The 13,814-nt window shown below is 49.7% G+C and overlaps 2 protein-coding genes across 2 annotated transcripts; both read left to right on the top strand.

Annotated features, from left to right (window-relative positions):
- Positions 1-1,589: 1,589 nt before the first annotated feature.
- On the top strand, positions 1,590-7,705 carry LOC119386088 (titin). The gene is made up of 2 exons (XM_037653436.2): positions 1,590-7,090; positions 7,669-7,705. The coding sequence occupies exons 1-2, from the start codon at positions 1,632-1,634 to the stop codon at positions 7,703-7,705; spliced, it is 5,496 nt and encodes a 1,831-aa protein (XP_037509364.1). The 5' UTR covers positions 1,590-1,631.
- A 508-nt stretch (positions 7,706-8,213) lies between these two features.
- On the top strand, positions 8,214-12,546 carry LOC119385167 (uncharacterized). Its single transcript, XM_037652689.2, has 2 exons — positions 8,214-9,498; positions 11,806-12,546. The coding sequence occupies exons 1-2, from the start codon at positions 8,214-8,216 to the stop codon at positions 12,420-12,422; spliced, it is 1,902 nt and encodes a 633-aa protein (XP_037508617.2). The 3' UTR covers positions 12,423-12,546.
- Positions 12,547-13,814: the final 1,268 nt, after the last annotated feature.

The following is a 13,814-nucleotide window of genomic DNA, read 5'->3' as shown; positions in this document are numbered from 1 at the left end:
CCGAGAGCACGAAGGTTCGGAGCCAGCTGCTTACTGGCACCACCACGGCCATTCAAGAAATTTCCCCCCAAAGTGCAGCTGTGCTTGAGGTTAGGACCGTTGTGCAGCCTGCGAGAGAACACCAAAAAGAGCAACTCACTCTCACGACGGCTAATACTTCTACTCGAAGTCCAGCTTGGTCTCAGCAAACGGTGTTCTCGAGGCTGAATGTTCAGGAAACAGCTAAGAGAACCGCTTCTTCAGAAATGAGACCTGACGCTTCAGCGACAACAGCCATCGAGAGCGGAATGCGGGCTTTCTCTAGTAAACACGATTTCGATAACACAAATTTCTCTAGTGGCGCAACAGCGACAACGATACCAGGTTCAAGCGAGAAGACTAGCCTCATGACTCCGCGTCTTCTTCAAAAGGGAACTTCTAAGTCACTTTTACAGCAGTCGGCACATCGAAGCAGTTTATTTTCGGACAACGCTCTCGATACATCGACAAAGTCTTCTCCAGCTCCCATGCTCATTCCAGCATCCCTTGGAAGAGAAGACTTCCCAGAGCCGATGAACCAACAGCCGTTATTCCAGACCAGCCTGACATCGGGCAGGAATTTAGATACGTCAACATTGCATTCCGCCAAAGGCGAGACGTTGGCTGCTTCTTCAGTAACACCGAGCCTTCTTCAAAAGGGAACTTCTAAATCACTTGTACAGCAGTCGGCACATCGAAGCAGTTTATTTTCGGACAACGCTCTCGATACGTCGACAAAGCCTTCTCCAGCTCCCATGCTCATTCCAGCATCCCTTGGAAAAGAAGACTTCCCAGCGCCGGTGAACCAACAGCCGTTATTCCAAACCAGCCTGACATCGGACAGGACTTTAGATACGTCAGCACTGTATTCCGCCAAAGGCGAGACGTTGTCTGCTTCTTCAGTAACACCGAGTTCAACTTCGGAAAGTGCGTCAAAATCATTATTTCAAGAATCAACGGACCGCGCCGACTTTCCTTCGAAGAACGTGACTGCTGCGTCAAGAGTGGCCGATGCCAGGGGCAAAGCTTTGAGTGATGCCTCGAACCAAGATGCTTCTCAGCCCAGGCTTCTAGACCAGCCAGCATTGAATCTGTTGGATTCGAGTGAAGGGCCCAGGTTATGTACAAGTACTGCTCCGAAGAAAACATCTTCAGGAACGATTACGCTAGAGCCCGTACGCCAAACCTCTTCAGACAAACCAGTTAGAGCAGCAGTAACAACGGGTTTCAGCAGCGCGACATCTACTTCCACCAACCACGCTAAACTTCATCAAGTCATTTTTGACAAATCAACAGCACCCGCTATGCGTGACGTGCGCGACAGCTCTGGTCCCTCGATGTCTGCTATTTTGGAAAAGAAAATGCCTTCGAAGACAAATGTTTATGAACCTACGCATCTTGCGTCGTGTGCTCCAGAAAGAAGATCCTCGAATTCAATTATTCAGGAATCAGCGCATCAAACCTTTCTTTCAACTAAACGTCCTAAAGCGCTGGCTTCTTCTGATGCAAAGGATGAAACATTTAAGTCTTCTACTGTTCGAGATCTTATTGAGCAAAAACCTGCAGAAACAGATTCGAATAGTTATTCGCTTTCCACAGGAGCACACCTGACCATGACCAAAAAAGTGAACACGCGATGGAAGACCAATGAACCTGTTCATCAACGGCTCTTTGAGCGAGTCGAAGGATCTAACTACCAAACAGTTGACACCACGCAACGCAGCCAGCTCCCGTCACGCGGCATCAAATCTGAATACCAGACGTTTCAAGGGACGGCAAGCAGCGAACCCACACAAGCCGCTGTTGCACTTCCTTCAGTAACTGAACTACCACCTCTAACCCATCAAGTCTTGAGTGCGGAAGATACAAGCACGCATAAAGAGAATGAAGTTGAAGAAAAACCCGAAAGTCCAACAGCCGTTGCGCTCACGCCGCTTCCGGAGCTTTCACAGATTGGATCAACTCCTAAAGCATCATCGGAAGAGATTCATTCAAGCGAGAATGAGCGATCTCTTTCCAAAGCCAACAATCAAAATGACGCATTGAATTGGCCCAGCTTTGACATTATGGGGAACCGTAGCACTAGACTGGGAGAAGCTGCTGCCCTTTTTGAAGAGCCTTCCGAAGTCATTCAAACAAGCCACAGGCGAATCCAGCTAGAGTTTTCCGATAACAGAGATATGACTGAATCGGCGAGTCATGTCGAAGACCAGGAGAGTGGGTACGAAGAGACGTCCAGTAGGAGAATATACGAATTCTCGATGCAAGAAGGCGCCACACCGGCGCGAGCAAGCGAGTCGCTTACAGAGTCCCAACTAGGTCCTATTAAATACGTCGGCGAACAAGAAGAGGAAGTCATCGTGACGATAAAGAGGCAGCCCCACATGGATAGCAGCCTCCTAAAGTACACGCCTGATGAGTACATCCTGGCACAGATAGTTCATGAAGTGGAAAAGAAGATCGAAGCTAGCTCTCACTACCACTACGCACCCCTGCCTGACGACGTACTCGCGGTACGATCATCTAAAGGAATCGAGTCTCTTGGCCAGCTAAGGTACGAGACCTATGAAGAAGAGCTCCTTATGCGACGCAGCGAAGACGACCTGACTCAAGAGCATGAAAGGTACACAACAGAGGTGTCTCAGCGGTCTGCGACCACAATTAGGTGTGCCAGAGCAGAGAAAGAAACACTGGAGCCAAAGGTGACTGAGCTGCCTGCAGAGAAAGAAACACTGGAGCCAAAGGTGACTGAGCTGCCTGCAGAGAAACAAACACTGCAGTCAAAGGTAACTGAGCTGCCTCCTGAGAAAGTAACACTTGAGCCAAAAGTTACTGAGCTTCCTGCTTTAAAACAAACACCAGAGACAAAGATGGCTGAGCTGCCTGCTCAGAAACAAATACCGGAGCTGAAGGTGATTGAGCTGCCTGCTGAGAAACAAACGCCGGAGGCAGAAGTTACTGAGCTACTTGCGGAGAAAGAAACACTGGATCCAAAGGTAACCGAGCTCCCTTCTTTGAAACAAACACCACATCCAAAGGTGACTGAGATTCCTGCTGAGAAACAAACACCGCAGCTAAATGTGACTGAGCTGTCGGCTGAGAAACAAATACCGGAGCTAAAGGTGACCGAGCTTCCTGCTGAGAAACAAATACCGGAGCTAAAGGTAACTGAGTTGCCCGCTGAGAAACAAATACCGGAGCTAAAAGTGACAGAGCTGCCTCCTGAGAAACAAACATCCGAGTCAGAGGGGACACCACTGCCAAAGGTAACTCAGCTGCCTGCTGAGAAACAAATAGCGGCGCTAAAGGTGACAGAGCTGCCTCCTGAGAAACAAACATCCGAGTCAGAGGGGACACCACTGCCAAAGGTAACTGAGCTGCCGGCTGAGAAACAATTACCGGAGCTAAAGGTGACCGAGCTTCCTGCTGAGAAACAAATACCGGAGCTGAAGGCGACTGAGCTACCCGCTGAGAAACAAATACCGGAGCTAAAAGTGACAGAGCTGCCTCCTGAGAAACAAACATCCGAGTCAGAGGGGACACCACTACCCAAGGTAACTGAGCTGCCTGCTGAGAAACAAATAGCGGAGCTAAAGGTGACTGAGCTGCCTGCTGAGAAACATAGACCGGAACTAAAAGGGAGTGAGGTTCCTGCTGAGAAACAAATACCGACGCTAAATGTGACTGAGCTGCCGGCTGAGAAACAAATACCGGAGCTAAAGGTGACCGAGCTTCCTGCTGAGAAACAAATACCAGAGCTAAAGGTAAGTGAGCTGCCCGCTGAGAAACAAATACCGGAGCTAAAGGTGACAGAGCTGCCTCCTGAGAAACAAACATCCGAGACAAAGGGGTCACCACTGCCAAAGGTAACTGAGCTGCCTGCTGAGAAACAAATAGCGGAGCTAAAGGTGACTGAGCTGCCTGCTGAGAAACATAGAGCGGAACTACCGGTGACTGAGCTGCCTGAGGTTCCTGCTGAGAAACAAATACCGAGGCTAAATGGGACTGACCTGCCTGTTGAGAAACAAACGCCACAGCCAAAGGTGGCTGAGCTTCCTGCTGAGAAAGAAACACTGGAGCCAAAGGTAACTGAGCTGCCTGCTGAGAAACAAACACCGGAATCAAAGGCGACTGAGCTGCCTGCTGAGAAACATACACCGGAGCTAAAGGTGACTGAGCTGCCTGCTGAGAAACACAAAAAGCAGCTAGACGTGACTGAGCTTCCTGCTGAGAAACAAGTACCGGAGCTAACGGTAACTAACCTGCCTGCTGAGAAACAGACACCGAGGCTAAAGGTGACTGAGCTGCCTGCTGAGAAACAAGCACCGGAGATAAAGGTGACTGAGCTGCCTGCTGAGAAACAAGTACCGGAGCTAAAGGTGACTGAGCTACCTGCTGAGAAACAAACATCCGAGTCAAAGGGAACATCACTGCCAAATGTAACTGAGCTGCCTGCTGAGGAACAAACGCCGAAGCTAAAGGTGACTGAGCTGCGTACTGACAAACATGCACCGGAGCTAAAGGTAACTGAGCTGCCTGCTGAGAAACAAACACCGGAGCTAAAGGCGACTGAGCTGCCTGCTGAGAAACAAGTACCGGGCCTAAAGGTGACTGAGCTACCTGCTGAGAAACAAAAATCCTTGTCAAAGGAAACACCACTGCCAAAAGTAACTGAGCTACCTGCTGAGAAAGAAACACCGGAGCTTAAGGTGACAGAGCTGCCTGCTGAGAAACAAATACCGGAGCTAAAGGTGACTGAGCTTCCTGCTGAGAAACAAACACCGGAGCTAAAGGTTACTGAGCTTCCTGCTGAGAAACAAATACCGGAGTTAAAGGTGACTGAGCTGCCTGCTGAGAAACAAAAATCCGAGTCAAAGGAAACACCACTGCCAGAAGTAACTGAGCTACCCGCTGAAAAACAAACACCGAAGCTAAAGTTGACTGAGCTGCCTACTGACAAACATACACCGGAGCTAAAGGTGACCGAGCTGCCTACTGACAAACATACACCGGAGCTAAAGGTGACTGAGCTTCCTGCTGAGAAACAAACACCGGAGGTAATGGTAACTGAGCTACCTGCTGAGAAACAAATACCGGAGTTGATGATGACTGAGCTGCCTGCTGAGAAACATACACCGGAGCTAAAGGTGACTGAGCTGCCTGCCGAGAAACACAAAAAGCAGCTGAACGTGACTGAGCTTCCTGCTGAGAAACAAATACCGGAGCTAATGGTAACTGAGCTGCCTGCTGAGAAAGAAATACAGGAGCTAGAGGTAACTCAGCTGCCTGCTGAGAAACAAACACCGAGGCTAAAGGTAACTGAGTTGCCTGCTGAAAAACAAACACCGGAGCTAACGGTGACTGAGCTGCCTCCTGAGAAACAAATACCGGAGCTAAAGATGACTGAGCTGCCTACCGAGAAACAAACACCTGAGTCAAAGGGGACACTACTTACAAAGGTAACTGAGCTGCCTACTGACAAACATACACTGGAGCTAAAGGTGACTGCGCTGCCTACTGACAAACATACACCGGAGCTAAAGGTGACTGAGCTTCCTGCTGAGAAACAAACACCGGAGGTAATGGTAACTGAGCTACCTGCTGAGAAACAAATACCGGAGTTGAAGGTGACTGAGCTGCCTGCTGAGAAACATACTCCGGAGCTAAAGGTGACTGAGCTGCCTGCCGAGAAACACAAAAAGCAGCTGAATGTGACTGAGCTTCCTGCTGAGAAACAAATACCGGAGCTAATGGTAACTGAGCTGCCTGCTGAGAAAGAAATACAGGAGCTAGAGGTAACTCAGCTGCCTGCTGAGAAACAAACACCGGAGCTAAAGGTAACTGAGTTGCCTGCTGAAAAACAAACACCGGAGCAAACAGTGACTGAGTTGCCTGCTGAAAAACAAACACCGAGGCTAGAGGCGACTGAGCTGCCTACTCAGAAAAAAACACCGGAGCTAAAGGTGACTGAGCTGCCGGCTGAGAAACAAATACCGGACTCAAAGGGGGCACCACTGCCAAAGGTAACTGAGCTGCCTGCTGAGAAACAAACACCGAAATTAAAGGTTTCTGAGCTGCCTGCTGAGAAACAAATACCGGAGCTAAAGGTGACTGAGCTGCCTGCTGAGAAACAAACACCGGAGTCAAAGGGGACACCACTGCCAAATTTAACTGAGCTGCCTGCTGAGAAAGAAACACCGGAGCTTAAGGTGACAGAGCTGCCTGCTGAGAAACAAATACCGGAGCTAAAGGTAACTGAGCTGCCTGCTGAGACACAATCATCCGAGTCAAAGGGGACACCCCTGCCAAAGTTAACGGAGCTGCCTACTGAGAAACAAACACCGGAGCTAAAGGTGACTGAGCTGCCTGCTGAGAAACAAATACCGGAGCTAAAGGTGACTGAGGTGCCTGCTGAGAAACATACACCGGAGCTAAAGGTGACTGAGCTACCTGCTGAGAAACGAATACCGGAGTTAAAGGTGACTGAGCTGCCTGCTGAGAAACAAATACAGGAGCTAGAGGTAACTGAGCTGCCTGCTGAAAAACAAACACCGAGGTTAAAGGTGACTGAGCTGCCTACTCAGAAGAAAACACCGGAGCTAAAGTCGACTGAACTGCCTGCTGAGAAGCAAACAGCACTGCCAAAGGTAACTGAGCTACCCGCTGAGAAACAAACACAACTGTCAAAGGTGGCTAAGCTGCCGGCTGAGAAAGAAACGCCACTGCCAAAGGTGACTGAGCTGCCTGCTGAGAAACCGACATCACAGCCAAAGGTGATTGAGCTGCCTGCTGAGAAACCGACATCACAGCCAAAGGTGATTGAGCTGCCTGCTGAGAAACAAGGACCACAGCCAAAAGTAACTGAGCTGCCGTCTGAGAAACAAACTCAGGAGCCAGAGGTAACTGATGTGCTTGTAATAAACGAACAAAGTGTTCCACTCATTGACCAGGAAGGGTACGCGGGTGTACTTGAAGAATATTATGAATGTGCGGAGAAACGAACACCGGAGCCAACGGCAACTGAGCAGCGTGCGACAATTGAACAACGTGTTCCGGACATTGACCAAGAAGGGTATGCGGGTGTTCTTGAAGAATTTTACGAGAGCGCTGAGAAACGAACACCGGAGCCAGAGCCAGAAGAGCCAGTCGACGCAGGCGCATCGCGTTCTGTGGACGCTCACGAAGAGGCGAAGCCGGTGGTTGGAGACTACGCCTACGCTGTTAGAACACATACGCAAGAAAAGAAACATGTAATTGCGGAAGAACACGAGCAACGGAAAGGTGAATATGCCGAACAGAAAGAGGCTCAAGGCAAAGGGCTCCATCCCGTAAAATCATTTGATATTGTTCGAGAAGAAAGACGCCGCTGCAAAGTGCCTGTTGCGAAGGGTAGAGAAGAAAGTGCAGCTGCTGTGCAAGTTAAAGAAGTGCTTCAAATGCCCGAAAGGGCTTCTTTGACGGCGGCGCAAGTCGAGGGTGTTGAAACACGGGACAAAGTTTTCGCGAAAAAGCAGTCGTCCGAAAATGCGGTGAGGCGCCTTATAGCGGCAGCTATCGAAGAAGCGGCGAAGCGCGAATTATCGGCGAAGCGCGAAGAAGTTACTAAATCCTTTAAACGGTTTAAGGAGTTTCCCTGCTCGCCTTCGACAGAGGACGCTTCGAGGAAACTACGTTCGAGTTCATCTGACACTTCTGCAAATGAGCTCGCATCACGCAGAGAACAGGAACGCCGTCTTGCCGACATGAAGGTACAGCAGGAGAAAGAGAAAGCCATGCCTCAGCTTCGATCGCAGAGTTCGATCGCAGAGTTGATCGAAGAAATGATCCAGCAACACGTCAGTGGATCCGACATCCACAAACGTGGTCTCGCGCGTGAGAAAGAAGACTTCGCAAGCGCTCAAGCTCCAGGTTTCCCGCCCAACATTGGACAACAGCAAATACCGGTGTATTACCAGACGGCGACTACACAAAGGCTGGGGGACCAGTACGTCGAAGATTATCACCGCTCTTTGTTAGGCGCTCAACGGAAGAGCGACACTCAGATGGCGAGCAGTTCCCATACGGAACGTCGCTTCTCGTTCTCATCACTGGGCGGTCGCGGTGCCAGATGTGTCATTCGGAAACTTGAACCCGGAGCTCTAACTTACCTCGTCGAAGTGTCACCGCCAGATATAAGCCAAGAAAATCAAACCGACATGGTAATGGCGGAAGAGCAAGTGCTGGTCAGCGAAATTTTCGACCACATCACGACACCTACTATGCGGGTGTCGTCCTCAGGCACGAGGCTGAACGAACTGGCACCGATCACTGTGTCACCTACTGCGAGCTTAACTGCCATAAGGAACGCCTACGCAGAGGCAGTTGCGAGGCGCGTGTTGGGCAATCAATTATATAAGAGCAACGAGGGCGTACTTAGCGCTTCGCAGAAGGCGAAATTTTACGAGAGCAGCCCAGGTGTGAACGTTGGGAAGACTGCCTCGTCGACTTCGGTGCATAGTGCACCTTCTGTCGAAGGCTATATTGTGCAAACTATGCTCGATGGGGGCGTAATAAAGAATCACAAAGAACTCTGGGGCAAAGAGCCACTTAAATTTGCGAACGCAACCGTTTCGCGGACGAGTTCGCTGGGTTCATTGGCAAATGCGGAAGCGTCGACTGGAGCGATTGCTGCGCCCGCGCCGACACCACTTAACGCGAGGCATGGAGCACCCGTCGAAATAGGAGCGGGGAACGGAGAACACTTGGCAGCACAAGCCTCTAGAGAAGAGACACCACGTAACGAGAGGCATGAAGCGCCTTTCGCTATCGGTGCTGGGAATGGAGCACTCTTGACGGCACAAGCGTCTAGAGAAGAGACACCACAGCATGGAGAGCATATTGAAATAGGAGAGAGTAATGGAGCGTACTTGGCCACACAAGCCCCTAGAGAGGAGGACCCGGGGTACGCCACATTAGAAGTTGTTATAGACGGAGCTTACTCAGCGCCGAATTTGATAGAAACAGATAAACCGACCGTGACTGGAACTTCGGCCGAGAGCCACGAACGAACACGTTCGTCGTCTTTCCCCTCAAGCGAAGGAACCGTTAGAGAACCTGAAAGGACAGACGCAACTGCTACAGCGATTGCAACAAAAGAAAATCAGCGGCCTTGGGTGAAGCAGGCCTCCGCGGAGAGCTTGAATAGCGCCGCTGACATCGATTGGAGCGAGTGCGTGTGCTGCAAGAAGTACACTTCTCCGGAGAAATCGTTTGAGTCATTCATCTGCTTTGGCCTGCACGAAAAGCCCATGTATTTTGCCCCCGTTCCTCCTGACGTGGGTGACGTCATCAAGCTGAGAATTGCCACCGGTGACGACGTCAGAGAAATCATGTATCTGCCTTGGAAGGAACCAGAATCCAAGTACATCCTGCCCGCTGCTATCGTCACGAGGCACACGCTTTGCCCAAGCACCTTCTTCGTCGCCGTCGACACCTTACGAGGTAAGCGTGCACTGTATATCTATTCGATGGAGGCGAAAACGTTTGAGGCCCGTGTACTTAGATTTAGGTGCACGTTAAAGAAACCCAGGTGGTCAAAATTTCCGGAGCCCTCCACTGCGGCGTCTCTGATAATCATATCGTGGTTTTGAGACGTTAAACCCCAGATATTACTATGTATATATATATATACATATATATATATATATATATATATATATATATATATATATATATATATATATATATATATATATATATATATATATATATATATATGTGTGTGTGTAATTCAATATCAAACGACACTCAAGACAGTTGCAACACCGCTCTGTTCTGGCCACGTGGCTAAGAAAATAGAAAGTGAAGTCGATGAGCCTCTCCGGACACCTTGCTTAACATCGTCCATAAACATGTACTCGTCCTTAGAACAAAAACAAAGCTGTTTTCTTGAAGCGCACGCTAGCTGGTTGAAATTGTCAGACGATCTTAACGTCTCATTAAACGGCCACTATGCAGCGCACCCCAGAAATACGCCTCATCGCATGCTGCATTTTCCTAAAAAACCCGGTGGCCACGACTGTGTGCCAATATATATACAATAATTCTAGATCGACTCCAGCACACTTTGCATTCTACCCTTTCCAGTATATACATACGGTGGGCATTAATTGTCGCTTGCTCGTTCCTCGACATTCAGACGAGCGTATAAATAATCTATTGGTGCGCACCTTGAGCCAACCAATCACCATTGTATTGGTACTCGATGGTCATCGTAGTCGTTGTGCACTCAACGCTATTTTATTGCTAATATTAGTATTACTATACTAATTAGTAGTAGTAGTAGTAGTAGTAGTAGTAGTAGTAGTAGTAGTAGTAGTAGTAGTAGTAGTGGTAGTAGTAGTAGTAGTAGTAGTAGTAGTAGTAGTAGTAGTAGTAATAGTAGCAATAGAACACTCTAAGAAAAAAGTCATTTGACTCTTTTTTAGAGTTTTGGCTTGCCACCTATATTACTCTCTTTAAAGAGAGACGTCAACTCTCTTTGGAGAGTATTATACTCTCTTCGGAGAGTGGTGTAATCCACAAGAGAGTTAACGTGTCTCCTTAAAGAGAGTCATATACGTGGCAAGTCAGAACTCACCGAAAAGAGTCGCACATATCTGTTTTTTTTTTTTTTAGAATATCGTAGCAGCATACACCCCTTCACCGAGCAGCACTAGCTGTAGCTTGCTCCTGGTCTCGGTGTTTTATGAACCGTCGAGGAAACATCCCTCGAAATTAACACAACTGTAACGGACAAGTAGCTTTCTACTTTCCGATGTACAGCTGTTGACGTCATAATTATACGTTTCTTATAAGCGCACTTGGCGCATTCTTTTTTCATAATTGAAAATTTTGTTGAAGCGCACTAAATGTGTAATACCGATACGAAGCGCACTAATTATGTAATACCGATACGAGTGGTTTCTGTTGCACCCTGTTCTGTTGCACATGCGCGATGAGCCATGTAACCGCTTTAAATACCTTTTTCTGATCAATAAACCTTCAGTTGTGAGAGCAAGCGCTGTCCTTGTCAGTCTCTTCTGTCCGTCTGTTTTTTAGTGCGCTTCAACAAAATTTTCAATTATGAACGTAATCCAACTGGCCCAACTTGCCATCTTGCTGCATTCTTTTTTGTTCGCCTGACCATGCGTATATAGAATGTATAGGCGTGCGCAAAGGGAGGGGGGGGGGGCGCTAGTCACTTAAGGGAGCGTCAAGTCAACCCAATGCCTTCACTCAATCTAACCTGCCTGGTCATTGCTTGAAGTGTAGGGTTTTGGTTATGCAGGTTTTTGTCGATAATGACAGCGAACTGTTTACTTCACACTTTTACCCCGGGAAGCCAGGGGCCATAGGCGTGCGCAGGGTTCCCCATCAGGAGGGGAAAAGGTTCATGGCAGCGCCCCCCCCCCCACCCTACTAAGTCAATGTATGGGGCAGATTTTGCGCCCCCCCCCCCTCTTAGGTGACTAGAAGGGTCAATGTACGGGGCAGATTTTGCGGCCCCCCTCTTCGGCGATTAGGGGGAGTGGCCGCCCCCCCCCCCTGCCCCCCTGTGCGCACGCCTATGCCAGGGACCAAAGGAAGGCCGTTGTGAGAAGCACGTCATGGCTTCATATTTACTCTCTCATTCATTGGGAAGCTTGTTTTATTTCGGACTAGAACGATAGGAGGGGGGTGGGCGAAACTTGGTTCCTTCTATAATGTAGAAACCTGCGCGCGCTTATGGTACAGGTGCGCGTTAGTGATCGCGCCCGCTCGTTACAGGTGGCATCTGCGGCGCTGCAAGCGTCCTCATGTTCGACGATGAGGTCGCCTTCAGCGGCTTCTGCCACGTCCTCGAGACGTACGCGTTCGAGCACATCGGTTGTCTGCTGTGGAACCAGATGCTGCACGTCACTAGCGGCAAGAACCTGTTCACCGTGCTGCCCGAGCCCGCATGTCGGGAGCTGCACGAGATCTACAAGTTCCCGTCAAACCCAGCGACGGGCATCCTGTGTGGGCCGGCTCGGTTTTCGCGTTCCGCCTTCAAACGGACCGTCCTGGTGCTCGAGTACAAGAAGAAGTATTTCGATGCTCTCGCCTCGTACGACAAGCACGTGTTCGGCTTCAGCCGCAAGCGCTACTTGGCCTCGACCTTGCAGGAAGTCGGACTCGACGTTCGCGTGGCGACGCACAACGAACGAAACGTTTGTGGCTACGGCGGCATGCAGCGCGACAGGGAGGGTCGCGTGGTGCTGCGCTGGCTCTTCGCCGACGACGTCGAGACAGCCGAGTCATTACTTACAGCCTGCTGGCATCGTGCAGTCACGATGACGAAGTGGACGTGGTGGCCGCGTTCTACCTGCGCTCCACTGCCACGCGGCCCATCCTCGACAAGTTGAGCACCCGCGAACTGAAGCCCTGGCGCCTGGTGTACACCAAGAGAGAGCCCCTGCACAGCTACGGCAGAGTCGTCTGCCTCACCACTGTCTAGCCCGCTGCTCGTGGTGACTTCGTCGAACCGTCGTGGCGGGCGCAAAGCTCTGAAAAAAAATCACTCTATTTTTCTTTGTGTATGCCCTATCAAAGCGTAACGACTTTCTCGTCTGCTTGTCACTACTGCGAAGAGACGACTCGATTCTCTCGAGCTGCCACTGTGCCAGTTTTTTCTACATTGTAAGTAAACACGTGATATTCGTTGGCAGGTTGAATGAAAACCGAAACGCGGCTGCGCTCTGGAGCTTACGTATCAATCTTCGTGAATTTGGTAATATCTCGTGACTACATATATAGATCGCATATGTAGAAAGACAGGATGCCTTCCTGCCCTTCCTTAGCTCCCCGAGGGAGATCGCTGAGGGACCAACGTACGCAGCGCATACTCGATTCGTCGATGTGGGCCAGTGGATACCGGGGACAGATGCGCTGCCAGCAAAGCATCCTCCAGTGAACTCCTTTGAAACCACTGGCCATTCGATAGTGGGCGACTGTGTTGTACGTTGGGAGCGTTGCACATCGGGTGCATTGTCTTTGTCGTTACTTCGAACGTCGCGGTTTCCCTTAGTTTCCTCCATCAGAGCCGCGCATTACGCGAGACAAGGCAAGTTGGCTAATACCTCCATCTTCCTTCATGCCGTACTCCAGATGAAAAGCGCGATGCATGGAATGTCCCGCTCATGCATGCAACGCATGGCACGCAGCATGCATAAGTAACAAGCACAGGAGCATGAAGGAAGGGAATTTTGAGGGATCGTTTCTTTGACACAGCCTTAATGAAAACCAGCAGATAATGAAGCCAAGGAACGTAGAAGGGACGTTAACTGTACTGTTTTAAGTGTGCCGTAGTAATTGTAATATAGATGTGAGCAAAGTAAAGTGGACCGAAAGGTAACTCGCCGCCGGCAGGGACCGAACCTGAAATCCGAAGGCAGCAGGTTTCGGTCCCTGCCGGCGGCAAGTTGCCTTTTCGTCCACTTTACGTGCCTCACATCTGTATATCACATTTACTACACTACACTTAAAACAGTACAGTTAACGTCCCTTCTACGTTCTTTGGTTTCATTATCCGCTGGTTTTCGTTAAGGTTGTAGCACAGGAGCACGTGTTACAGGCCAATGTGTCCTGGGAGCAGCGGTTTGCACCACGCAACGAAAGCGCTGTAGTAGCGTTCTCTTGCGTTAGACATTGCGCGCACAGGCATTGCAACTATATGCTCAGAGCAAACGGGGAGGTTGCCCTATACTACAGGATGACGAATCTACTGCGACCGGCTAAATCGACTAACTGTATACCCG

The sequence above is a fragment of the Rhipicephalus sanguineus genome, chromosome 3 (genome assembly GCF_013339695.2).
Source record: "Rhipicephalus sanguineus isolate Rsan-2018 chromosome 3, BIME_Rsan_1.4, whole genome shotgun sequence".
In the NCBI taxonomy this organism is placed as follows: Eukaryota; Metazoa; Arthropoda; class Arachnida; order Ixodida; family Ixodidae; genus Rhipicephalus; species Rhipicephalus sanguineus.
This window is presented reverse-complemented; position numbering and strand designations above follow the sequence as displayed.